The 25,437-nt window shown below is 39.3% G+C and overlaps 1 protein-coding gene across 1 annotated transcript in view; it reads left to right on the top strand.

Annotated features, from left to right (window-relative positions):
• The window catches only part of DAW1 (dynein assembly factor with WD repeats 1), a 35,658-nt gene extending 10,427 nt beyond the window's left edge, over positions 1-25,231 (top strand). The window contains exons 4-13 of the mRNA XM_030576106.1: positions 815-873; positions 1,625-1,747; positions 4,461-4,560; positions 7,320-7,427; positions 8,954-9,060; positions 17,718-17,820; positions 19,523-19,637; positions 21,770-21,846; positions 23,739-23,901; positions 24,895-25,231. Coding sequence (XP_030431966.1) covers positions 815-873; positions 1,625-1,747; positions 4,461-4,560; positions 7,320-7,427; positions 8,954-9,060; positions 17,718-17,820; positions 19,523-19,637; positions 21,770-21,846; positions 23,739-23,901; positions 24,895-24,929 — 990 coding nt within the window. The 3' untranslated portion in view covers positions 24,930-25,231. The remainder of the gene's footprint in view (positions 1-814; positions 874-1,624; positions 1,748-4,460; positions 4,561-7,319; positions 7,428-8,953; positions 9,061-17,717; positions 17,821-19,522; positions 19,638-21,769; positions 21,847-23,738; positions 23,902-24,894) is intronic.
• Positions 25,232-25,437: the final 206 nt, after the last annotated feature.

The following is a 25,437-nucleotide window of genomic DNA, read 5'->3' as shown; positions in this document are numbered from 1 at the left end:
TCAAAATGCCTCTGACCAAAAGATCTTACACAGTGTGTTTGAAGAGAGTTGGTTCCATAATCTAAACGATCCAGGCAGTGGCTACATTTGAAATCTCCTCTCTGAATTTCATCCTGGTGAGTTTCTCCATTCTGACATCTGCTTTTTAGAGATTCCAGCAGTGTATTTCAAATCAGTAGTGATAAGACTTTTATTATGGTGAACCTTTGGGTGTGGAACTCTGGCATTGCCTCTCTCTCCCCATTTTTAAAAACAACGTCTTACGCTTGTTGAAAGCATCTCACAATGTACATTTAAAATTATTTCTTGCCAGTGGATGCAGTAGTTTGTAGTATATGGCTTAACAGCAAACACCAAAGAACAGTTGTTGAAGCACCTTTCAAGGAAGCCCTCACTCATGGTCCATAAGGGCCATTTATTTCTCCCACCCCTCCTGAAACTCTTAAGGTTCCTTCTCTGTTCTCAAAGAAGGCAGCACACAATGAAATACAGAGAGGACAGCTCATTCAGGCTTTATGAACACTGAGGATCTGCTTCAATCACAGCCATTTGTGGCCAGTGAATCAGAAGCGTAGCTGCACCACTGCAATTCCTAGTGAAGACAGAAATTTTCTGCATGAATTCTACAGTGGTAATTGGTCACACGTGCTTTCTTTTGGCTGGGGATTAATGTATTACCGTCATAACTGCTCAGCTAGCATGACTAAAATGGGAAGAAAATATTGAGAAGAGTAGATATTAGGCTAGTTCAAAAACGCCTAGTAATCTGATTTTATTTGAAATTGCACCAAATCTTAATTTTCCTGTATTTCAGGTGCTTAGGGCACATATATTGCCACTGACCAATGTAGCATTTAACAAATCTGGTTCCTGGTAAGTTTTCATTTTTAAATTCAAAATGCATAATTACTAATGGAAAACTATTTTTAATGTGGAAATTAAATCGTGAATTTCAGTGATCATATCTATCCTGCAAACAAAATCCCTTTGTGTTATGATTGTATCTAAGCAGATGTAAGCATTTCATGTACCTGAATTTCAGACTTCTAAGGAAAAACCAAGGGGGCTGCAAAAAATGGTGGTGGTATTCAATTGGTGGCACTCTCTCCTCTCACGTATGTTGTGATAGCTGCTGTATTCCAGCAGGAATAGCAGAAAAAAACACATTATAGTAAAGCGAATGTCACTGAAAGTCCGGTGAGGCTCAGTATAAGTGGAGTGCAAGTCCGTTGAAATACATTTAAGCACTTTGGGACTTTCACTGTGAGTGACGCTCAGCTGTAATTGACTTAATTGTTAGTTTATTAGCTGTAATGATTTTTTTCTCTGTAATCTCTTCCAAAGGAAAGCCTAGCTTTTTAGTAGCAGAGAATGCATTGAGCACTGGTAATGTTATCTTTTAAAAATATAATATTTAGTAAAATTTTGGAAATTGCTTGATTTAGAATCTTTGCCATGATCAATATTCTCATGGATACCATGGAATGCGGGAAAACTATTGAGAGCCTGATGCAAAGTCCACTGAAATCAATGGAAAGACTCCCCTTGGCTTCACCAGGTTGTGGACCCAGGCCGTGAGAAAGTTTCTACTCTTCTGTAACTCATTTATCTTTCTTCATTTTAGCTTTATCACTGGAAGCTATGACAGAACATGCAAAATATGGGACACAGCATCAGGAGAGGAGCTACGTACATTGGAGGGACACAGAAATGTGGTCTATGCAATAGCTTTCAATAATCCCTATGGGTAAATAGGTTTTCAGAGTCTTTGAGACACCTTCTAGTTGCCAACATTGCTATGTTGCAAATATAGTTATCCTATAAACTTTAAAGTCAAGTAGAGTAATGACAGCTTGTGTTGCTTTAGTTAGAATGATCAGCTTTTCCAGCATAACCGTCTTTTTTTTAAGTTGGTTAAGCCATTTAGTAACATACATTATTATCAAAGGTCTGACTTAGAAATTGGTCAGAACTGGTGTGTAATTGATAGGAGATCTTGAGGGTGCTGCTACATCAGTGTCGAATGTGAATCTGCATATCTTTTATTTTCTACAGTAGTTATCTGGGTTAGATCAGAGCTAGCAGCTGTAGTGTAAAGAGAATATGATGTCATGTACAGAGGTTTCAGAGGTTTACATTAGTCAGGAGCGACCTTCTTTATGAGAGAGTTTTGTGCTTCAAAAAGTAAACCATTCTCTTCTCTGTTATACTTTTGTCCACACTCTACAGAAGAAGGTAGAAAGGAATTTTTATTTCCATCATCAAATATATTTACAGTTAAAAGTACATATTTAAGATCCGTGTATGTATGTGTGTGTGTATATATAATGTGTGTTAAGGGCCCATTCTTAATGTGTTAAGCACTATTATTACTATTTCTATTACTTATCAGTTTACATTGATCTGAATGAGAGTTGAGCCTGCTCAGAACCTTGCAGTACACCTCTACTCCATTATAACATCACCCGATATAACACGAATTCGGATATAACACGGTAAAGCAGTGCTCTGGGTGGGAGGGGCTGTGCACATCGGCGGATCAAATCAAGTTTGATATAACGTGGTTTCACCTATAACATGGTAAGATTTTTTGGCTCCCGAGGACAGCGTTATATCAAGGTAGAGGTGTATTGTGATTTCTTACTTAAAACCACAAAGTGTAGGGTTATTTGATATTATCTATATAGACCAAAGTCTGATGCAAATCTTTGTAAGGAGTAATCAGTAATCTGGATTCCAGATAGCACAAATCTAGATAATGAAGAAGTGGTAGATGGCCGATATTTTTTCATATTATAAGAGAAAATGAACCTGCTGATGACCTTGAGCTAGAGCTGAGCTAAAAATCTATTTCCAAAGAAAAATAACTAGTTTAACACCAATCATTAGTTTTCTATACTACATCCATCACTATGGTATGTGAGCACCTAATAGGGTTCATTAGGAGACTATTTTAACAATTATTTGTGGTGAGTCACTTCATTTGGGCAAAATGAATGGTTGTGTAATTGCAAGAGGAAAAAGAAGGTTGAACAGACATTTAAAATATTTTACTCAGGAGAAGAGATTCCTGATCTCATAAGGTATGTCTACACTGCAATTAAAAACCTGCAGGTGACCAGTTCTAAGGAGCTTAAGATAAGGGCTATTTAACAGTGGTGTAGACACTAGGGCTGGAACCAGGGCTAGGATTCTGCATGTTGGGAGGGTCCCAGAGCTCGGACTGCAACCTGGGCCCAAAAATCTACAGTGCAATAAAACAGTTCCTTAGCCTGAGCTAGCTAGCACGGCCAGCTACAGGTTTTTAATTGCAGTGTAGACATACCCATAGAAGTCAATGACAATACTCCCTTTGCCTTCATTGGAAGGATAATTAGATACTTAATGTAACTTTGAGTGGTTTATCAAAGAAACAAACATATATGGGGAGTTCCATGCTATTGGTCTTCCACTCTGTTAGGTTTTAATACAAATTGAGTCCCAAGAAAGCCAGAGGGAGGTGCTGTGTGCACACATACCTACTATACCAGTAATCTAAGACAGTGTTTCCCAAACTTGTGTAGGGAAAGCCCCTGGCGGGCCAGGCCGGTTTGTTTACCTGCCCCGTCCACAGGTCCAACTGACCGCGGCTCCCACTGGCTGTGATGTGCTGCTCCAGGCCAATGGGGACTGTAGGAAGCAGTGGCCAGTATGTCCCGTGGCCGTGCAGCAGGAAACAAAACGGCCTGACCCGCCAGGGGCTTTCCCTACACAAGCGTCGTCCCAAGTTTGGGAAACAATGATCTAAGAGATCAGTGGTTGTTACTGAGGTGCAATGTCAATGTATATGAAACAACTTTGTAAGGCTGCACACATTTTGTGACTTTTAATAAGTCTGTTTGGATGTTCATCAGATGGTCTAGTCTGTGGTGTAAATTAGAGTGGCCAGCTTTGACAGCTTTGCATGGGTGGACAGGCACAAACCTGCCCCAATGTACTAGGGAATTTGGTCCTGTCTTTTCAATTTGAAAATATTAATTAAATAGGCTGCAAAGAAAGAATGGTGCACCAGCAAATTGTTTGTTTTTCCCTTAATAAAACTTCAGTTTCCAAAAGGTGTGTTGCAAGATCAAATAATCTGGCAGAATGCATCTGTTTGCATTGAGGGAATTTACGCTAACACAGCTACCCTCCCTCTCACACTGATTTTGATCTGATGCCTGGTGTGGAAATGGGACAGAATGACTTTGTAGAGTGTTGTACAACTGACCCAAGGAATGCAAATCTCTACAGTGCCAGGCACAAATTTAGTCATAAAATATATCACTAATCTCTAGGCTTGTTCATGAGATGATTTGAAAAATATACTGCTTTGGTATATCAAGGATCATGTATTATTGTGAATTCTTCAGTTTCTCCTTCTGTTGTCTTTGATTTTTTTCTCTTTTTTTCTAAATAAAAGTGACTATTTTTCCACCTAGTGACAAAATTGCCACTGGATCTTTTGATAAGACCTGCAAATTATGGAGTGCAGAAACAGGAAAATGTTATCATACCTTCAGGGGACACACAGCAGAAATAGTGAGTACCTGCATTACAATATTAAACCTTTGCATCCAATTGTATTTTCATATGCAGTACAATCTCGATTTTCCAAAACTTAAGTCAAACTACAACTACTTTATAAGAGAGTCATTTCCTCTGATGTTTGTTAATTACACTGAAAAAACTGCTTGATTATCCAAAAGTTCTCAGTGTCATCTAGGACTTTGGTATAATCAAGATTGTCTCATAATGGTGCGTCTTTACGGGTGGGGTGGGAGAACTTCTGCTCTTGTATTCAAACTCTCATAATGCCAAAACTCTACTGTTTTAAAAACTTGCATCTAGATCTTTGTAATTAATAATGTTAACTTTCTCCCTATTCAGTGCAGTGTATATGTAGCCTTTCTCTCTGTGCAAACTGTGGGTGTCTTAAGGCACTGGCTGCATGGGAGAACTGGATCCAAAGAGAATCTACTTATGTATGCTGGGGACATAGGGGACAGCTTGCAGCATAGAGAGCTAAAGCAAAAGGAGCACCCATTTCTTAGGAACATAGGAATTACCATGCTGAATCAGGTTTATGGTTTATCTAGTTCAATATCCTATCTCCAGCAGTGGCCAGTACCAGATGCTTAAGAGGAAAATGCAGGAAACCCAGCGACAGGTAGTTATGGGATAATCTGGCCCCCTGGGGAATCTCCTTTTAACCCCTATTATGTAAAGGTTGGCTAAAGCCAACCTAAAACTTTTGTTTAAAATATATTTACTACTATAATTTTGGGGGATATTCTCGATATCCAAGTAAACGTCCCATTGCTTTTTGAATCTTGCTAAATGCTTGGCTTCAACAACAACCTGCGGCAATGAGTTTCACAGTCTGATTATGAATTGTGTGACAGTACCTCTTTATATCAGTTTTGAATTTTCAGTTTCATTGAATGTCCTGTTCTTTATGAGACAGGGAGAACAGAAGTTTCTGATCCACATTCTCTATGCCATTCATTATCAGTACATTTTTTCCATCTTCTCTTGCATTCTGCTGTTGTCTGTTCTGGTCCTGTTACTCTTCACTCCCTCTCTCCCATGACTCTAGCTTTATCACTCTCCTAGTGGAGAGACAGATCAGCTCCTGCCTGGCCTAAGGACCTATTCTCTCTTTTTTTCTACATGGCCCTTTAACATCATTCCTGCCTGAGAGTTTGCCCCTTTTGTCCTGTTATTCCAGTGAACTGCAGTATCACATATCATGAATGCACTGCCTGATGTCTGTTATGCCTCCCATTGGAGAGCATTTCTTCTGCCTTTGAATTCAGTGTAACCTCCAGGTATAGCTGTGTACTCTGGGATGTCTGTAGAGCCTCCATGAACTAGCAACAACAGAGGCTACTTTTTTCCTGCACTGACCCATATTGATCAAACTATTTGAGCATGTACAAAAAGGCATACTGTCAAGGAATAGAACACAACACTTTGTATCCAATTAGCAGAATATAATTCAAATAATTTATTTTTATCTCTTATTGGTTACAGTTTCCCTCTTTTGCCAAATGCTAAGAATTATTTTTGACTATTTAAAATTTGATATTTTTAATTGATTGCATGTTAGAAAATTTCAGTTATGATTTCTCCCATAATTTGTTTACATTTTTGAAACAATACCCTTATTTTTCTGGAGCGTGATTTTTCTTTTTGATTCTTATGTTTGGCTTGTAAAATTATATGTACTAGAAAACCCCACAGAGACACTCAGATTATATTTTTCTATAAAAATTGCCTTTTGATTTGTCATTCAATAGAGTAAAAAAGTATAGAAACTATGTATGCATTGTAGGTTCAGCAGTTTAATTTGTAAGTTGCAAAAGTGAAAACTGGGCCTGAGAAGTTGCTGCTTTGCATCAGAGTACAGTAGCATTGGTATGTCTTGAAGTGATTTGTTTGTTCTCTGAGCATTTTGAAATGATTTCTCTTAACATGAATGATCTGATTTTTAAAAGGGTCTCAACTCTGTCTTTGTGCCTACAAATCAGGTAATTAGATGTCTTAGGGCTTGATCAGTTTCTGCTGACTTCAGTAGTAGTTGGATTGGGCCCAAAGTGCTATGAATTGTACCTGCAAATAATTGATAAGAATTATACCTGCAAAATCAGATGCTGTTTCTCAACATCAGGCCCATAACCTTCAGTAATTTCTAAAAGAGTAGATGTTTATTACACATGAACTGCTGCCACATGTCTATGCTATGTAGACTTGTTCAATAATGAAAAATGGAATATCATAACTGAAAATGCAACTAAGTTCCCAGCAAATGTTTTCCTTTTCCCAAAGACGTTTGTGTTCCTCATTAGAAGAACAAGCATATCATATAGTTACTGAGGACTGGAAGCTGGCTGCCCCAGTCATTAGTGTGAGGACTGAGTTGGGGACTTCGTTGCATTTTTGCTCAAATATATACCTGTAATAAAAATGAGGTTGTATGTAAAAAAGATTGTTTGAATATAGGGTTGGCATATGTGCCAATAAGCCTTTTTTAACACACACAATCATTTTTAAAGTAACTAGTTAGTTCAGTCCAATAAGCTGTCCTCCAAAGCTTGTGTGCCAAGGATTTGTTGCTTCTCTAATGAAATCTGTAGAAGGCACTGCAGCTGTAACATTATTCAAGTGCCATGACTGTATTTGTGGGTCACAAACTGTTAAATTGTACTATTGCTGTGTTTTCAAATACAGATCCTGACCCCAGTTAGTTTACAAAAAATTCATAGGAAGTTTATTGTTTCCCAATGTTTGTGTTACAGGTTTGTTTATCATTTAATCTTCAAAGCACTCTGATAGCAACTGGAAGTATGGATACGACAGCCAAACTATGGGATATCCAGAATGGAGAGGAAGTGGTCATGTTAACTGTATGTTTGCATTCTTTATTGTTCTGAAGGTGTTTGGTGCTTTTTTAGTTCCTAATTGAATTAGATGGGGGTATAAATAGACTTCTTAATCATCCATTTCAGTATTTGCAGGCAAAGAATTTCTATTACTAGCTGAGTCACTTAGCGACTGTAGTTAAATAATTGATTACAAAAACATAAAGAGAGTAAGAAAGCTATGCTACTTTATTAAAATCATAAAAACCAGTTTAATCAAATGTCATACTTTCCCAATTCAATGTCACTACTGTCCTAGGCTAGAAAATATTGCTGCTCTCATTAACATAGTTTATCATTATAAGTACTAAACTATAATTCCTATGCAACTCTGAGAGCTGATATAAAGTAATTTAAAAGGTGTTAATGTCTAGGATTATAGCTATAATAGCTGCATCATTCATCTTCTGTATGATGTATGTAGAGAATTCAGTCAAGTCACCAAGTGCATCTAGAGTGTGATTTCTATTCTCTGTATTTGGTTTGCTAGGATTCCCCTATTTAAATATTTCTGTCTAAATGTTTAAATCACTTCCTCATCCCTTTCCCAGGGCTGGTCTACACCAGGGAAAGTGGATCGATCTAAGATACGCAACTTCAGCTATGTGAATAGCGTAGCTGAAGTCGAAGTATCTTAGATCGATTTACCTGTCGTCCTCACAGCGTGGGATTGACGTCCGCATCTCCCCCTGTTGACTCTGCTATCGCCGTTTGCGCTGGTGGAGTTCCGGAGTCGACGGGAGCGCTTTCGGGGATCGATATATTGCGTCTAGATGAGATGCGATATATCGATCCTTGAGAAATTGATCACTACCCGCCGATATGGCGGGTAGTCTAGACGTACCCCTAAAGACTAAGTAATGGGCAGCATGCAGGCTGCCTCCTTTGGTGTTCCTGCCTATCGAGTAGACAAGGGACATTCTCCTCCTCACCCTTCTCTGTCTCCGTTGAACAGAAGCATGCCTCAGGGTGGGGGAACACAGAGAGGGAGCAGTAGAGACTGCAGTTGTCCTTGGCCTGTCAGCAGGAGGCTCCATATGCCTTTTCTCTCATGCACACACACACGGAGAAGTGACCCTTTTCTCTCATGCACACACACACGGAGAATTTGGCCCTTCGTTTATTGTAATGAAAGCATTCTCTCATTTAATGGTGAATAACTACTGTTCCATAGAAATTTGATATGAAAAAGACCTATTAGATCACAATTCTAATTCATTCTCCCTGTCATTTCAGGATTGTTCCCAGTGTTCTATTTGCTAGTACTTAAGTGGCATATGATATTAAATGCTATTGTAATATGGGCAGCGAGATTATACTGTGGAATAGTCAAAGTTATGCAAGACTAGACAAGAAACAAGAAAATTTACTACATTGTCAAGGAGGTGGACTATATGGCCTAATGAAAACAATCATTTCTGTGATTTTTGTATTCCTACTGTATAAATTAGGTATTGGACCTAAATGTATCATTTATATTCTGAAGTACCTTTTTATTAATATTCTCTTAGGGGCACTCAGCAGAAATTATTGCGTTGTCATTTAATACCACAGGAGATAGGATCATCACTGGTTCCTTTGACCACACAGTTGCAGTGTGGGATGTTGGCACTGGCAGGTACTAAAACATTCATAAGGTTGTTTTTGTATTGTGTGTTTTAATGGCATCTTAAAAGGGGCACTGTCAAATTCTAGGGCTTGCAAATCCTAGACTTTCCAATTGGGCTTTGGTTTTGGGCACACCTGACCTCGCCTTTACTTTTTCTCCTGTTTCCTTTGCTCTTCTGAGTAGCCAGGGTACTGAAATACGCAAAAAACTTGCTCTCCAAATTCTGCAGTGTATAAGAAGCTTATATTTTTTTAAACGCCGCCAGCTCACAAGAATTGAGCTGTGCAAGCAGAGTAAAGGGGCTTTATATTTGTTATTAATGAATTATCCGACTAGGAAAATATAATCTGTGTTGAAGCACTTGGTTTGGGAATTGATACATTTTACAGAAGCAAGAGACAGTTTTAAAAAAGGAAAGGTGTTTTTAGGACATGTTAAATTATGAGCAGTCAATCTTGCCAGTTTCTCCTTAATAAATATAGAGAGTGATTTTCTTCTCACTCTGGTTTTACACCAGTGTAAATCTATTGACTTTCAAGGTCAGTTAAGTGAGAGGAGAATTTGGCCCTCTGACTATAGAGGTCAAGATTTTAAAATTATCCTGCCAGTAAGAAGGATCACGTCTTCATTTAGTAATGGCTAAACTATTTGTGTCATTTAAATGTGAATGGCTGAATACTGGCTGGTTAATATTGTTCTCACAGGTCCTCTTGTTTTTTGAGCTGACGACTCAGTATAAATAACATTATGAACCGTTGTCTAGATTACTGATAGAGGTGACTTGTTGTTAAGGTAAACATTTCATTCCATTTTCATGGGAGATTTCTCTCTCCATGAAGTTAGATGGAATATCTCTAAAATTAGCATGCTTTGCAATTATTAAAATGAAGGGGGAATGCGTACATCACATGGATACGATCGAAATAACAAATATGATGATGTAACACATCACAAAGGCCATTTCATCTCTTCTGGAAGAAAAATAATATGCATGTACTAGATCATTTAAGGCCTCTGCTCCCAATACTAAGAGTTGAGACTCAGTGCCTCAGGCTCAGATGCACTTAGCACCTCACCAGATTGGGCCCTTTGGCAGTAATGTTATTGTGTTCAGTTTGTTGTTATTGCAGATATATATATATTTTTAACAGCTCTTTTTTCCATCTTCTTCGTGTTTGATCCTGTAGTGAAGTTGGAGTCTTAGTTTTTTAATGTTGCATTCTTTTTCTGCAGAAATAATTGAGATGTTACAGATTCAGCATTGTGATTTTACTTCAGGATCAAATAGCAGGAGATGGACTGTGAAGGAGGAAGCTCTTATTTTAACACCAGTAGTTCTGGTAATTAGTAGCGTGGAAAGAATTAAAAAATGTGAAAGTTAAATGGATTTTTTTAGTCTGATATGCTTGAAAAATTTCCCCAGGATGTAAGTCACTTGTGAGCTTACTGACTGTTCTCATGTCTCGAAACACATGCAGTCCCGCTGGATGTATCAGAGTAATTATTAACATTAATTATTGATCTCAGTGGAATAACATCAGCAGAAAGCAGCTACAGAAGTGGAGTTGAACCTGCTAAGAAGTGATTGATATATAACTTGTCATTAGGCTAGTGGTAACTAGTGAAACATTCACCAGTGTGTGTAGTAGATTTATGACTTATCTCCTGTGAATGCTGCAAGCACCAGAGAGTGGCATGATCACACAGCCTTTAGAGGTGTCAGCAGTAGCTGGCAGCATTCACTAGAGCATGTAGTATTATTAATAGCAGCAGTGGTAATCTAGTTTATTTTGTGTGGGCTGCAGTCACTAGAGGGCAATATAGTCATGCCCTCCTGTCTAGGTCAGGTATCTTATTTATTAGAGGGCAGTGATGCATATGTATGCTTTTAGAGGAGGACAGACACACACACATTTAGAATACTGTTAGAGCTGAGCTAACTATGAATAATGAACTCAGCTAATTTTGCCTTTCTTTGTGCTTGAGGAATATTCATAAATCACATTTTCGTCAAGGCTATTTTATTTGAACATGCTCTGGATTTTTTGTGGGGTTTGTTTTTTATTGTAGGGATCATGATGACAATATGCTGTATTTGATACTTGATAGTCTAAATTTCAGTTGTTATGGCTAGTTGTGATTGGTCCCAATATTGCATGTTATTGTTTCTGCCATCTGACTAGATGGACATACTTTATTATCCTGTAAAAGCAGCAAAAAATCCTGTGGCACCTTATAGACTAACAGACGTTTTGGAGCATGAGTTTTCGTGGGTGAATACCCACTTCGTCGGATGCATGTAGTGGAAATTTCCAGGGGCAGGTATATATATGCTAGCAAGCAAGCTAGAGATAATGTGGTTAGTTCAATCAGGGAGGATGAGGCCCTGTTCTAGCCGTTGAGGTGTGAAAACCAAGGGAGGAGAAACTGGTTTTGTAGTTGGCAAGCCATTCACAGTCTTTGTTTAAACCTGAGCTGATGGTGTCAAATTTGCAGACGAACTGAAGCTCAGCAGTTTCTCTTTGAAGTCTGGTCTTGAAGTTTTTTTGCTGCAGGATGGCCACCTTAAGGTCTGCTATAGTGGGCCAGGGAGGTTGAAGTGTTCTCCTACAGGTTTTTGTATATTGCCATTCCTAATATCTGATTTGTGTCCTTTTATCCTTTTCCGTAGAGACTGTCCAGTTTGGCCGATGTACATAGCAGAGGGGCATTGCTGGCATATGATGGCGTATATTACATTGGTGGATGTGCAGGTGAATGAACCGGTGATGGTGTGGCTGATCTGGTTAGGTCCTGTGATGGTGTTGCTGGTGTAGATATGTGGGCAGAGTTGGCATCGAGGTTTGTTGCACGGAAATCCATCAACCTCATAAAGAAACTTGCACAAATACAGACAGATATCATCTTCCTTTCCAAATGCAAATGGATGGACATCATACCAAATGGACTAAAGATAAAAAATCCACTGCTATCTACATACTACACAGACCAATGTGAGAGATTATGCCATACTCTGTCAAAGAAACTGAGGAACCACCTGATCAGCATCCTATACAGCAAACAGGAAAACATCAAAAAAGAGCTCTCCAACGTGGAAACTCTTATTAATAACCAAACTTCCATACAAATGGACTTCACTAAAATAAGACAGGAGATCTACATTACTCACTTCACCGCTCTACAAAGGAAAAAGGACTGTAAGCTGTCTGAACTCCTACCTGCCACATGGGGCCACAACCGTGGTACCCCTGACCCACTCAGCAATATCGTCAATCTATCCAACTACACACTCAACCCAGAAGAAAAGTCTGTCATATCTCGGGGACTCTCTTTCTGCCCTGCCACCTCCACCAACATGATACAGTTCTGCGGCGATCTGGAAGCCTACTTTTGCCGTCTCCAACTCAAAGAATACTTTCAGGACAGCACTGAACAGCGCACTGATACACGGGTACCCTCCCACCAACAGCACAAGACAAAGAACTCCACATGGACTCCTCCTGAGGGTCAAAATGACAGTCTGAGCCTATACATTGAATGCTTCCGCCGACGTGCACAGGCAGAAATTGTGGAAAAACAACATCACTTGCCTCATAACCTAAGTCGTGCAGAATGCAATGCCATCCACAGCCTCAGAAACCACTCTGACATTATCATCAAAGAGGCTGATAAAGGGTTGTCATCATGAACAGGTCTGACTACCAAAAGGAGGCCGCCAGACAACTCTCCAATACCAAATTCTACAGGACACTTCCCTCAGATCCCACTGAGGAATACACTAAGAAACTGCACCATCTACTCAGGACACTCCCTACACTAACACCGGAACAAATCAACATACCCTTAGAGCCCCAACCAGGGTTATTCTATCTACTACCCAAGATCCACAAACCCGGAAATCCTGGATGCCCCATCATCTCGGGCATTGGCACTCTCACTGAAGGACTGTCTGGATATGTGGACTCTATACTCAGACCCTATGCCACCAGCACTCCTGTCTATCTCCATGACACCACTGATTTCCTGAGGAAACTACGGTGCATTGGTGACCTTCCAGAAAACACCATCCTAGCCACCATGGATGTAGAGGCTCTCTACACAAACATCCCACACACAGATGGAATAGAAGCTGTCAGGAACAGTATCCCTGATGATGCCACTGCACAACTGGCTGCTGAGCTCTGTGCCTTTATCCTCACACACAACTATTTCAAATTCGATGACAATATGTATCTCCAGATCAGTGGCACTGCTATGGGCACCCGCATGGCCCCACAATATGCCAATATTTTTATGGCCGACCTGGAACAACGCTTCCTCAGCTCTCGTCCACTCACGCCCCTTCTCTACCTACGCTACATTGATGACATCTTCATCATCTGGACCCATGGGAAGGAGACTCTGGAAAAATTCCACCACGATTTCAACAGCTTCCACCCCACCATCAACCTCAGCCTGGACCAATCTACACGGGAGGTCCACTTCCTAGACACCACGGTGCAAATAAGTGATGGTCACATTAACACCACCCTATACCGAAAACCTATGGACCGCTATGCCTACCTTCATGCCTCCAGCTTCTATCCCGGGCACATCACACGATCCATTGTCTACAGCCAAGCACTGAGGTACAACCACATCTGCTCTAACCCCTCAGACAGAGACCAACACCTACAAAATCTCCACCAAGCATTCTCAAACTACAATACCCACACAAGGAAATAAGGGAACAGATCAACAGAGCCAGACGTGTACCCAGAAGCCTCCTACTGCAAGACAAACCCAAGAAAGAAACCAACAGGACTTCACTGGCCATCACATACAGTCCCCAGCTAAAACCCCTCCAACGCATCATCAGGGATCTACAACCTATCCTGGACAATGATCCCACACTTTCACAGGCCTTGGGTGGCAGGCTAGTCTTCGCCCACAGACAACCTGCCAACCTGAAACATATCACCAGTAACTGCACACTGCATCATAGTAACTTTAGCTCAGGAACCAATCCATGCAACAAACCTCGATGCCAGCTCTGCCCACATATCTACACCAGCGACACTATCACAGGACCTAACCAGATCAGCCACACCATCACCGGTTCATTCACCTGCACGTCCACCAATGTAATATACGCCATCATATGCCAGCAATGCCCCTCTGCTGTGTACATCGGCCAAACTGGACAGTCTCTACGGAAAAGGATAAATGGACACAAATCAGATATTAGGAATGGCAATATACAAAAACCTGTAGGAGAACACTTCAACCTCCCTGGCCACACTATAGCATACCTTAAGGTGGCCATCCTGCAGCAAAAAAACTTCAGGACCAGACTTCAAAGAGAAACTGCTGAGCTTCAGTTCGTCTGCAAATTTGACACCATCAGCTCAGGTTTAAACAAAGACTGTGAATGGCTTGCCAACTACAAAACCAGTTTCTCCTCCCTTGGTTTTCACACCTCAACGGCTAGAACAGGGCCTCATCCTCCCTGATTGAACTAACCACATTATCTCTAGCTTGCTTGCTAGCATATATATACCTGCCCCTGGAAATTTCCACTACATGCATCCGACGAAGTGGGTATTCACCCACAAAAACTCATGCTCCAAAACGTCTGTTAGTCTATAAGGTGTCACAGGATTCTTTGCTGCTTTTACAGATCCAGACTAACACAGCTACCCCTCTGATACTTTATTATCCTGGGGAAAATTTGGAGACGGAACTAGTATGTTCAATCCCTAAAGGAGGCATAGCAGATAAATAGGATAAGGGAGTTTTAGAAAATGTTAAACCTTTAACGTTAGTCCCCATAGACCTTTTCCATGGGCAGATTCCTAGAAAAAAAAAATCAAAATTTTAATTTAATTAAAATGTTCTCATCATCACAGTCACACAAATGTACCTGTGTGCATTGTCCTAATTAGAGCCAGTTGAAAAATGCCAAATATTTTTTGTGAGAAATTTCAGGATTTTTTTTTTAATTTTACTATGAATATTTTTCAGTTTTCTGATGGAAAAAATGAAACCAAAATGAAAATTACTATTTTTGGTAAAAAAAAAAAAAATTTTTTTTTGTGGAAAAATACAAACCCATTTTTCATCAAAAGAGTTTCAATGAAAATAATTCAATCAGCTCTAGCCCTAGCTGAGACTGGTACAATCAGAAACTTGTTTGGCCCATTTAAATGCCTATAATTTGAGGTTGGTGAGGGACTATGAAATCATTGTGCAACTGCTGTGTTAAGAGTCAGTGTTCCATCATACAAAATATACCATTTCTGTTGTGAATACTTGAGCATCCAAGCTTAAAATTAATTGTCCAGGAGCATTTGTGCTAGTACATGTGGTTCTAATGTTAATGAACGGTGAGCACAAAATGGGCAAGAATGAAATTTGAATGAAAAATTTTTCATGCTATTTCCCCAACACTGATTATTATATAGATTTTTCCTAATTGAATTGCTGAAAAATTACACTTTATGTGAAATATGTTCAAACATTCTGCTATTTATGCATCCAGTAATATTGATGTATTACATGTCCATCCCATCTGGATATGTATACAAAAGTTTGAAGCAACCACCATTCTTCCTCTGTGTCTGTAAAGAGAGACCTTGACTCTGATTGGGGTTTCTGGGTGCTGCATAACAAAATAACAATAGTACAAATGGCCAAATAATATGTTCATAAAACCAAAGTACTCCCCACCATTTAGTTATTGTAAAAAGGTCAGTATAATCACAACAGAACAGGAAATGCATAATTAGGAAATAAATAGAGTAATCTGTTAAAGGGACACCAATGTAATAGGTTTCTTTTGTTACAGTAAACAAAATTGGATTCAATTACTCAGAAGATTTGCTTTTGTGAACCTTTCATTTAGTGTATACAATAATAGAGGCTTCTCTCTTTCTTGTCTAATCATTTTTTAAAAAATGAGTATTCTGAATTACTTACTGGTAGTTTCATTTTGTTGCTTGTCTGGTCATTAACTTGATTAATTGTTAAACCTGTGGATGTTTTCTACTAACAATAACGTGATATATCCCCTAATTTACAGACTCGCTAATATATTTATCAATAAATCTCTTCCAGCACTCAGTGCTTTATAGCTCCCATTAATCTAGAATGGGCATTGGTGACTAATTACTCAGCTCAGTTTAGCAAAGCTGTCTGATGAGTTTAACAGATTACTAGTGTTGCCAATTTTATGCATTTGATTAATAATGGATATTCTTGATCACTACAATGGTTGTCCTTTTAGTCAAAACAGGGTCTAAATACAGTGGAGTCCCCACTAATATTTGGATTGTGTCAGATAGAACCTGATCTTGCACTAATTACACTGGCAAAACTAACAATGATTTAAATGGGAGTTTTGTGCACAGTTGGGCTCATAGTTGTGAACATTTTGGTATTAGAATGGCTTTTGGTTTTTATAGATATTTGTTTCCTTCTTTGGGAATGTCATCTGCAGAGATTTATATTTATTTTGTTAATTAAAATATATATTAATAAATCAGCTATTTACTATGGTGCTCTGAAACATTATTTAAAAAATGATTTTTGGAGATATGAAAGTCACAGCGACCGGACTAAATGTATGTACATGATTACATTGTGTTTCTTTCACAATGCTGTCTATTCTGAACATTACAGCTATTTTTATCAAACATTTTTAAATACAAAAACCTACCCCCATTTTTTTTGTCAAAGGGATTCTCAAAGAATCCCATAACTCTTGCTGTGACCTTTCTTCTGAAGCACATTTATTGAACCAGAGCATATTAGAGAATGACATAAACAGAGAAACTTAATGGCTCAGAGGACTAGTGATGGGACATGGAGTTCTTTACCAATAGGTCACCAGCTGGAATCCAACCCTGGTTACAAGTGATCAAAACTTGTAACTATGATGTGTCCATTGTGAAATGAGCCAGTAGGTTACACTTGAATGTATAACAGACATATCAATTTCACTAAATGTCTCCCTTATTGGTAGGCTCAACAGAGCAGCTCAGATTTATTCAGAGTTTGAAATCCATTAATTTGCTCCCAATTCATCAAGTATTTAAACACATTCTTAACTCTTTTATGTACTCCCTCAAGTCCTGTTGACTTCAATGGTGCTTAAACAAGTGCTTGAAGTTAAGCATGTGCTTAAGTTTCTTGCTGAATTGGGGTCTTACTGAGCTACTTTGTTCAAGGTCATTGATGAGACATGTTGGCAGAGCAGTGAGGAGAAACTTGCTCTATTTCTGTCTGGGCTCTACTTGCACGTGAATGAATAGAAGACTTCACTAGTGTTGCCAGTGTGCTACAATTTACTAGCTCTAAATTCATGTCAAAGATTTTTCTAAAGGAGAAAGTAGTACAAATGGGGCTTCTTTCCACAGTACTTCTAGCCACTTTTGGTATAAGAGAAAGGAAATGGGTGCTGATATGCCACTAGAATGCTGAACCAGCCTCACTCTGTTTTAGACAAAGTCAGCCAAACCCTCTTCACCTAACACCAGCAATTTCAGTGACTAGTGGATGAGGCAGAAAGGATTTGACCCATTAACTATATATACTATCATTATAGCTTACTTATAAACATATACCTTTATACCTATCTCAGTTTTGATGCAAATGCACAGATATGAATTTTAATTCTCTTTTGCTAGGAAGTTGCATACTTTAATAGGTCATCGGGCAGAAATTAGTAGTGCACAATTCAACTGGGACTGCTCTCTAATTGTTACTGGATCAATGGACAAAACATGCATGGTAAGATACTTGGATCTTTACAAAAACCTCCTGTGTAAGTCTGTCTGTTGCTATACATGTTACACCACAAATAATTCACTGTAAGAGTTAATTTAGAACACAATGAATTTCTATACTCTTTGTTATAACGGCAGAAAATTTTTGTAACTTATTCAGAATCTATTTTGTATAATGAACCTTTTAACTGACTGCTGGTTTGTAGCAGTCTCCCAGTATAGCTAAACTGGAGGGCAGGACTTGGTGCTCCATTACAGCTAATTTCCTCTAATTTGTTTGATAAAAATTGTCTTGGGGTTGAGGCTCTGGACTGTTACTCAGGAGAGCTGTTCTCTGCTTCTGTCTCCAACTTCCTTGGTGACCTTGGGCAAATCACTAAAGGACAGATTTTCAAAATTGGCCTGTAGTAATGAGTGACTGTGATTTTTCAATGCCAAATTTTAGAAATCAGTGGCCTGAATTTCAGAGGGGATGAGTAGCCCCACCATGTTGGTCTTAAACTTTCTGTGTCACAGTTCTCCATCTGTGAAATGGAAATAAGGCGCTATCACTGCTTAAGGGTCAGCTGCTACCAGGAGAAGCAGAAATGATGCTGATCATTAAGAGGGAGGTACAAGAGGCAGTGTGGAGAGATATGGCCTCTTGATAGATCCTCAAAATCCATGTGATCTGGGTGCCAACCGCCCTGTTCTTTTGTGATAGGGGAACTTGCACCCTGGCAGAAGTTGAAGGAAACTCCACAAGAAAATCCCATGGAGCTTTCTTGTCCCATGTGGATTATTTGTGTAGGTTCATGGTTTGTCCCATATTGAACACAGAACTAAAATGAACAGGGATTTTAGTACTGAGTATATTAAAACAGGAATACAAAAAGTAGCTTGGGCAGTATTATCAAAAGTCTGCCATTCTGTCTAACTGTTGAGAGCCTTTTTACTCCCTGCCTGAGAGGAGGAGCACGTGTGCTAGGTGCAGAAGTGAACTAATTTGGTTAGAGTCACTTACCAGATCCTGCACATTGTGTTCAGCAGATTGCACATTAGCTACCTTGATAATAAAATTCTCTTGATTAGCTGTAAATAGCCACAGATTTTCTGTCTCTCTTTAAAGTTGCATATGTAGATTATAGCATTTCAGATGAAAATTGGTTCTTTCCCCACATATGAATTCTCTTTCTCATTCTTTTCTGCCAGTTTTTGGAATTCAGTGAACTTTCACTGATGCTTACTCACAGGTCCTTGGTGTAAGAATGCACTTTTTGTAAATGACACATTATTTAATTAGTACATATCATTCAGGAAAGATCTGACTATGGGTAGTGACACATATCAATTTGTAAGCAGGAATCTCCCTTATTGATTTCAATAGAGAAATCTGTGTAAGTGATATCACATTAAACTAGTAGAAATGAAGCACAAAATTTATCAGACATGTAATATTTCTTGTGCATTACACTGGCTAAGCAAATACATTTTCTCTCCACTGTTTTAAATCCAGAGTAGTCATGCAATAATACATTTATTAAGGTATTACATTCTGTTATGCACTAAATCAGTGCATATATGATTTGTATGTAATCAGTCACAATACTGATTGACTGACTATATACACATCCAGCAATTCAAGTCAGAATAAATAGTAAGATTGCTCATGATTGCCTGTAATTACTTGGATGGGGGTTTATTTATTGCTTTTTATCCACATGCAGCTGTGGAATGCTGTGACCGGGACACGTGTGGCAACTTTAACAGGTCATGACGATGAAGTATTAGATGTGTGTTTTGATTATACTGGCCAGCGTATTGCAACTTCCTCAGCTGATGGTAGGTGAATTGATTGGGGCTAGCACTGTGTTTTCATATACTGGCACCTGAGTGAATGCTAGAGCAGCCCTTAGGCCTCTGGCTGACCCCAAGAGCAGAGGAACGCAGTGGTAGCATAAACATTACTTTGCCCTTCCCCTCTGCTCCGGTGCTGGGTGCTGCTTGGCCAAACCCAAAAAATCTGGGCTAGAATATTTGGATCAAGATGTATTTAAGATATCTATTTATCTATATATATATATATAGAGAGAGAGAACAAACTATTTATATATATATATATATATATATATATATATATATATATATATATATATATATATATATATATATATATATATATATAAAAGATTTCTCTCAAAAGCTTTAGTGGGCTAAAACCCACTTCATCAGATGCATGCAGTGGAAAATACAGTAGGAAAACATATATACGCAGAGGACATGGAAAAAATGGGTGTTGCCATACTAACTATAACAAGAGTAATCAATTAAGGTGGGATATTATCAGCAGGAGGAAAAAAACCTTTTGTAGTGATAATCAGGATGGCCCATTTCCAATAGTTGAAAAGAAGCTGTGAGTAACAGTGGGGGAAAAATTAGCATGGGGAAACAGATTTTACTTTGTGTAATGACCCATCCACTCCCAGTCTTCATTCAAGCCTAACGTAATGGTGTCCAGTTTGCAAATTAATTCCAATTCTGCAGTTTCTCGTTGGAGTCTGTTTTTGAATTTTTTTTTAAATTGGAGTGTTGTGACTGAGGTCCGTAATTGAGTGACCAGGGAGATTGGAGTGTTCACCGACTGGTTTTTGAATGTTATAATTCTTGATGTCTGATTTGTGTCCATTTATTCTTTTGCATAGAGACTGTCCGGTTTGGCCAATGTACATGGCAGATGGGCATTGCTGGCACATGATGGCATACATCATGCTGATACAGACTAACACGGTTACCACTCTGAAACCTCTCATTTTTCAGACTTTCATCTTCTTCAAGATGCCTTGTGCAGTTAACCTCAAGCTTTCTGGGGAAATAAATTCTCTTGTGGTTGAAAGTGCATGAGAGACTGCAGGGAGAAAATAGCTTTTCGATGAAGTTAGGTCTGAGTGGCTCAAATTTGTGCTTAAACAGAAAGCTAGTTAGAGGCTTAAAAATGAAACTATTACTATGGCTTCCTAGTATGTAATGAGAATACATAACAATGAGGGGGTGAAATAAACAATTTAGTTTCATGATTGTGTTCAGCAGATTGCACATTAGCTACCTTGATAATAAAATTGTCTCTTGATTAGCTTTAAATAGCCATAGATTTTCTCTCTCTCTTTTAGGCTGCATATGCAGATTATAGCATTTTAGGTGTTCTGCATGATTCTTATTTCTTATGAGTCAAAATAAATAGTTTTCTACATTCCAGCCCCCTTGTTTTTTTGTTTCAATATTAGTGCATATTAATGATGCTATATGTTATTGCATGTTTATTCATTATGTGGGTATTTTACACCTTCCTTTGAAGCGTTTGGTACCAACCCCTGTCAGGGACAGGATATCAGACCACTGGTCTGATCTGATTTGGGTAGTTCCTATGTTAGGAAGTAAAATAATGTAATTTATCACAAACAACTTTGTGACAATGTAGGCCTACAGAAGCCCAATCACTTGGGACACTTACTAGATTTTACAAAACACTAGCAAATGCAGTATTTGATTACACAAAGATTATATACAAATTGTGGGTGTATATTTAGAGGTCTTACTGTGGAAGCCATTAAAAAGTCAATATTTTCCTACCATAGCACAGATATTTCCTGACCTACTTTATGTATATGGGAAACCTGTGGTGATTTCAGAGATCACCATGAACTTAAATGTTGGCAAATCATGACTTTTTACAGGCAACCACTGCATGGACCCAATCCCGAAAATGTGTGTAAGTCTGTGGGTTTCCTTGCATGAGAAAAGTTACTCATGTTTATATTTGAAGAATCAGACCTTAACTTAGTTATTCCTAATACAGGACTTTCTTCTGCTTCCACTGAAGTCAATGGGTCCAAGCTGAGGAGTACTACCAATGAATGTAAACATTTTATATGTAGACTTAAGCAAAACAGTCACAAATAGCTTTTCTTCTAATACAGGATCAGCAAGAGTTTACAATGCTGAAACAAAAAAATGCATTGCAAAGATGGAAGGTCATGGAGGTGAAATTTCTAAGGTGAGTTTTTATTTCTAAGTGACATCATGCTAATCCGCAGTTATTACATGTCATTGGCATAAGTTTCAAGATGAAATGTAAGCATGGATTTTTATAACCCATTGGTGAGTGCTTACTTAGGATGCTGCTTCCAAGACTTTTCAGCTTCCTGTTGGGATGGGGAACATGGCTCAGACAAGCTGCTTCCCTGATTTTGCCAATTTAGGGGCCTTTGAATCCCTCCTTACTCTGTTTTATTCCTCCGTGCAGCTGGGGTGGAGGCCCATGTCGCTAGGGTGAAATATTAAGGGTAGAATTTTCTAAGTGCCTAAGTCCCATTTTCATAAGAACATATTCATGTAGGAGGCTATCCTTCTTTGAAAGTCAGGTGCCCAAGTCAATTTTGAAACTAGAATGAAGGCTCCTAATTGATTTAGGTGCTTTTGAAATTTTACCCTAAAGGCAAAGATTGTTATTTAATTATTGCAATTCTTCCTGCTTGTCATGCAAATGGATCATTATTTCATGATTTATGTGAGCACTCAAATTAGTGTGCAGGCCCACGATGCTTAAATTGTTTGTTGATTTCCAAGTTCGAAGTATTAACTTTTTAGGAGCTAGGCTAGTGCTTGGCAAAAAAAATGAAGTCTTGCTGTTTGTAGTCTGATGGGTCTGTCCACCAGCTTGGGGACAAAACGATCAGCCACACCCAACTGTGTTTTTAGCCTTCAGAACAGGTGCTTTTATTCTTTTTTTACACAAAAACAAAAAATATGAATAAGTAACAAAAGTGATAGTCCTGACCTGGACCAATACCGCCATTATTTGAAGGTTCACGGCCTTCCCTTACTCTGAGTGACCACAAGGCTTACCTGCCCTGTTGCTCAGGGAAGTGTTTGTATCTTCTGGCCCTCCGTCTCTTAGAGACCTAGATCTTCACTTATATCTTCCATCTGGGAATCAGAGCCAATCATTAGCTGGATCAGCTGGGCGGTTGGGTTCTCCTTAGGCCAGGGCTTTCTGCTTCCTTGCTCTGTAGAACCTTAAAGGGGCAGACTGCTCTGTTAAACTGTTTCCCTACATTCATCTGATTATTAAAATCCTGTAGGGAGAGAAAGTTAGATTGAGAAGGGATAGCCTTACTTTACCTACTATGTTCTATGCAATACAATTTTTTCCTCTGGTTTAACAGAGAAGGGGCCAGTGGCAGGGCATTCTCCATCAAGGGCCCTAATTCTGGAACTAGCTTCTCTACCTGGGAGCCAGAATTTGCCTTTTGGGCACACTGAATACTGCTCTGTCTTTGCATATATCACATGGAAGGATGTGATGTTATGGGGAGTCTGTTGTTTTGCAAATTCATTTTTTTCAGGGTGGGGGGGAAGAGGCACAATATGTTGGGCACTGTTATCAGTCAATAATTCACAAATAGGTTGTGTGATGACATTTTTAATTGTGTAATAAACCCAATATAGTGAGGTTATGCTCCTTAAATTATGTACGAGGAGTTAAAAACATATGCAAACCTGGCAATGTAAAACAAGTGGTCTTTAATGGGAGTTAAACTATTATAGGGAATTATCTCATTTCACATAAAACACTCTCAAATATACGTACAGTGAAAGCCAGAGTATAGAAATAACATGCATATAATGTCAGAACAATTGGGGAGTAACTGTCCATGGTCTTGATCTTGTAATTGTCTCAGTGTGGATGGACCTTGCAACTGCACACCCAGCCCGAGGCAAGGGTCTGCCTGTATGGATCCAATTGCTGGATTGTGCCTTAATTTTATATTAGGAATTGAACTCTCACTCTTGGTTGTAAGTGCTAACCACTGAATTGTGCTTTCTCTTCCAGTTATGTAGGCTGGAATGCTAACTGGTGTCACTTTTTTTGTCATTGTTTTAAAGATCTGCTTCAATCCTCAAGGTAGTCGTATCCTAACAGCCAGCTCTGATAAAACAGCTCGACTTTGGGACCCTCATACAGGACAATGCATTCAAATATTAGAGGGACACACTGATGAGATATTCTCATGTGCTTTCAACTACAAAGGCGATATCATCATTACAGGTAACTATCTGGGATTTTTTTATACTGTTTTATATTTTGAAACAAAACATGCACTTGGACCATCCCACACATGTTGAGAGCACCAGTGACTTCCAACACATAGCCAAAGTAGAATGAGAAATGCACTTAAGAACTGTGGTTCAATTTCATACTGCTGTGATCAAATTTGAATATAGGCATGGACAAAGCTTTAGGCTGAACCCTGCTTTCCGTGGGCATGCCCTATCCACAAAACAGCTGACTCAGTCCAGTTCACACACTGCATGCACCGTGAGGGGATAGGACAGGGAACAGGAACCTCTGGCATGCACTCACCAGGCAGGGTAAGCACCCTGGCGGGCTGGACCGGTTTGTTTACCAGCTGCATCGGCAGGTTCGGCCGATCGCGCTCCCACTGGCCGTGGTTTGCTGCTCCAGGCCAATGGGGCCTGTGAGAAGCGGCGCAGGCTGAGGGATGTGCTTGTCCGCAGCTTCCTGCCGCCCCCATTGGCCAGGAGCAGTGAACCATGGCCAGTGGGAGCTGTGATCGGCCGAACCTGCAGACACGGCAGGTAAACAAACTGGCCCGGCTGACCAGGGGGCTTACCCTGGCAAGCTGCATGCCAGAGGCTGTGGACCCCTGGGAAAGGAGATGGGCAGGATGCAAAGAACCTCTGTAATGGGACTGAACTGTCAGTGCCTCTGGAGCTGTTTTCTGTGCAAGCTCCATCCACTTTAGAACAGAGGGAGTCTTGTGAAAGAGTTAGGCATGAACAGTGGATCCACAACTGCTTGGACCCATTTTCTGAACTCCACACATGGTGGGCAGGAGGGCAGCAGCAGCCATAGAGTACTGCAGCTGCTGAAGGGCTCCAGTATCTCTTTGCAGACACAGGCAAGAGAAGTCTACTTACACAGATCTGTCTACAGGCTAGTTATTTAAGTATTAATTAAGAAGGAAAATATATACGGTAGGGACAAAAGTAATCACCCATAATGTGTGTTTATTACTAGGGAGCAAGGATAACACCTGTAGGATATGGCGCTGACTGAAGATGAGGTATGGCTCAACTTACTCAATTTGCTCAAAGCTTTGATCAACATCATAAGAGTAGTCAAAAATCAGCAGTCGTTCAGAACTCTGTTTTCCTTTTGCCCTCTTTGAGAGTTTTCAGTCTTGCTGAAGTAGAGTCGTTCCCTGGACTTTGACAGGTTTGACTCTTTGGACTGCTGAATTCAGCTAGTTATCTGTATCATTAGCACAAATACAATAGGTTAGCTGCATGTTTTGACAGGCCACTGTTTGTTTTTACATGTAACATTTGTAATAAAAAATAGCATCATGGTCCTATCACATGTGTAAAGGGCATTATTTGCACATCTCCTGTGAGTGTTTCTATACTACATTTGCTTTTTTGTATGTAATAAAATGTTTAGCTAAAGTGCTAAGTGCAGTGTTCTTACTTGGATATTTTTGGGAGAAAATGTATTAGTCATTGTTTATAAGTTACATTGCTATTACTAAATATGGAGCATGCTGCATTTAAAAAAACCCTT

Source organism: Gopherus evgoodei, chromosome 9 (genome assembly GCF_007399415.2).
Source record: "Gopherus evgoodei ecotype Sinaloan lineage chromosome 9, rGopEvg1_v1.p, whole genome shotgun sequence".
NCBI lineage: Eukaryota > Metazoa > Chordata > Testudines > Testudinidae > Gopherus > Gopherus evgoodei.
The sequence above is the reverse complement of the archived record's forward strand: the minus strand, read 5'-3'. Positions and strand labels throughout refer to the sequence as shown.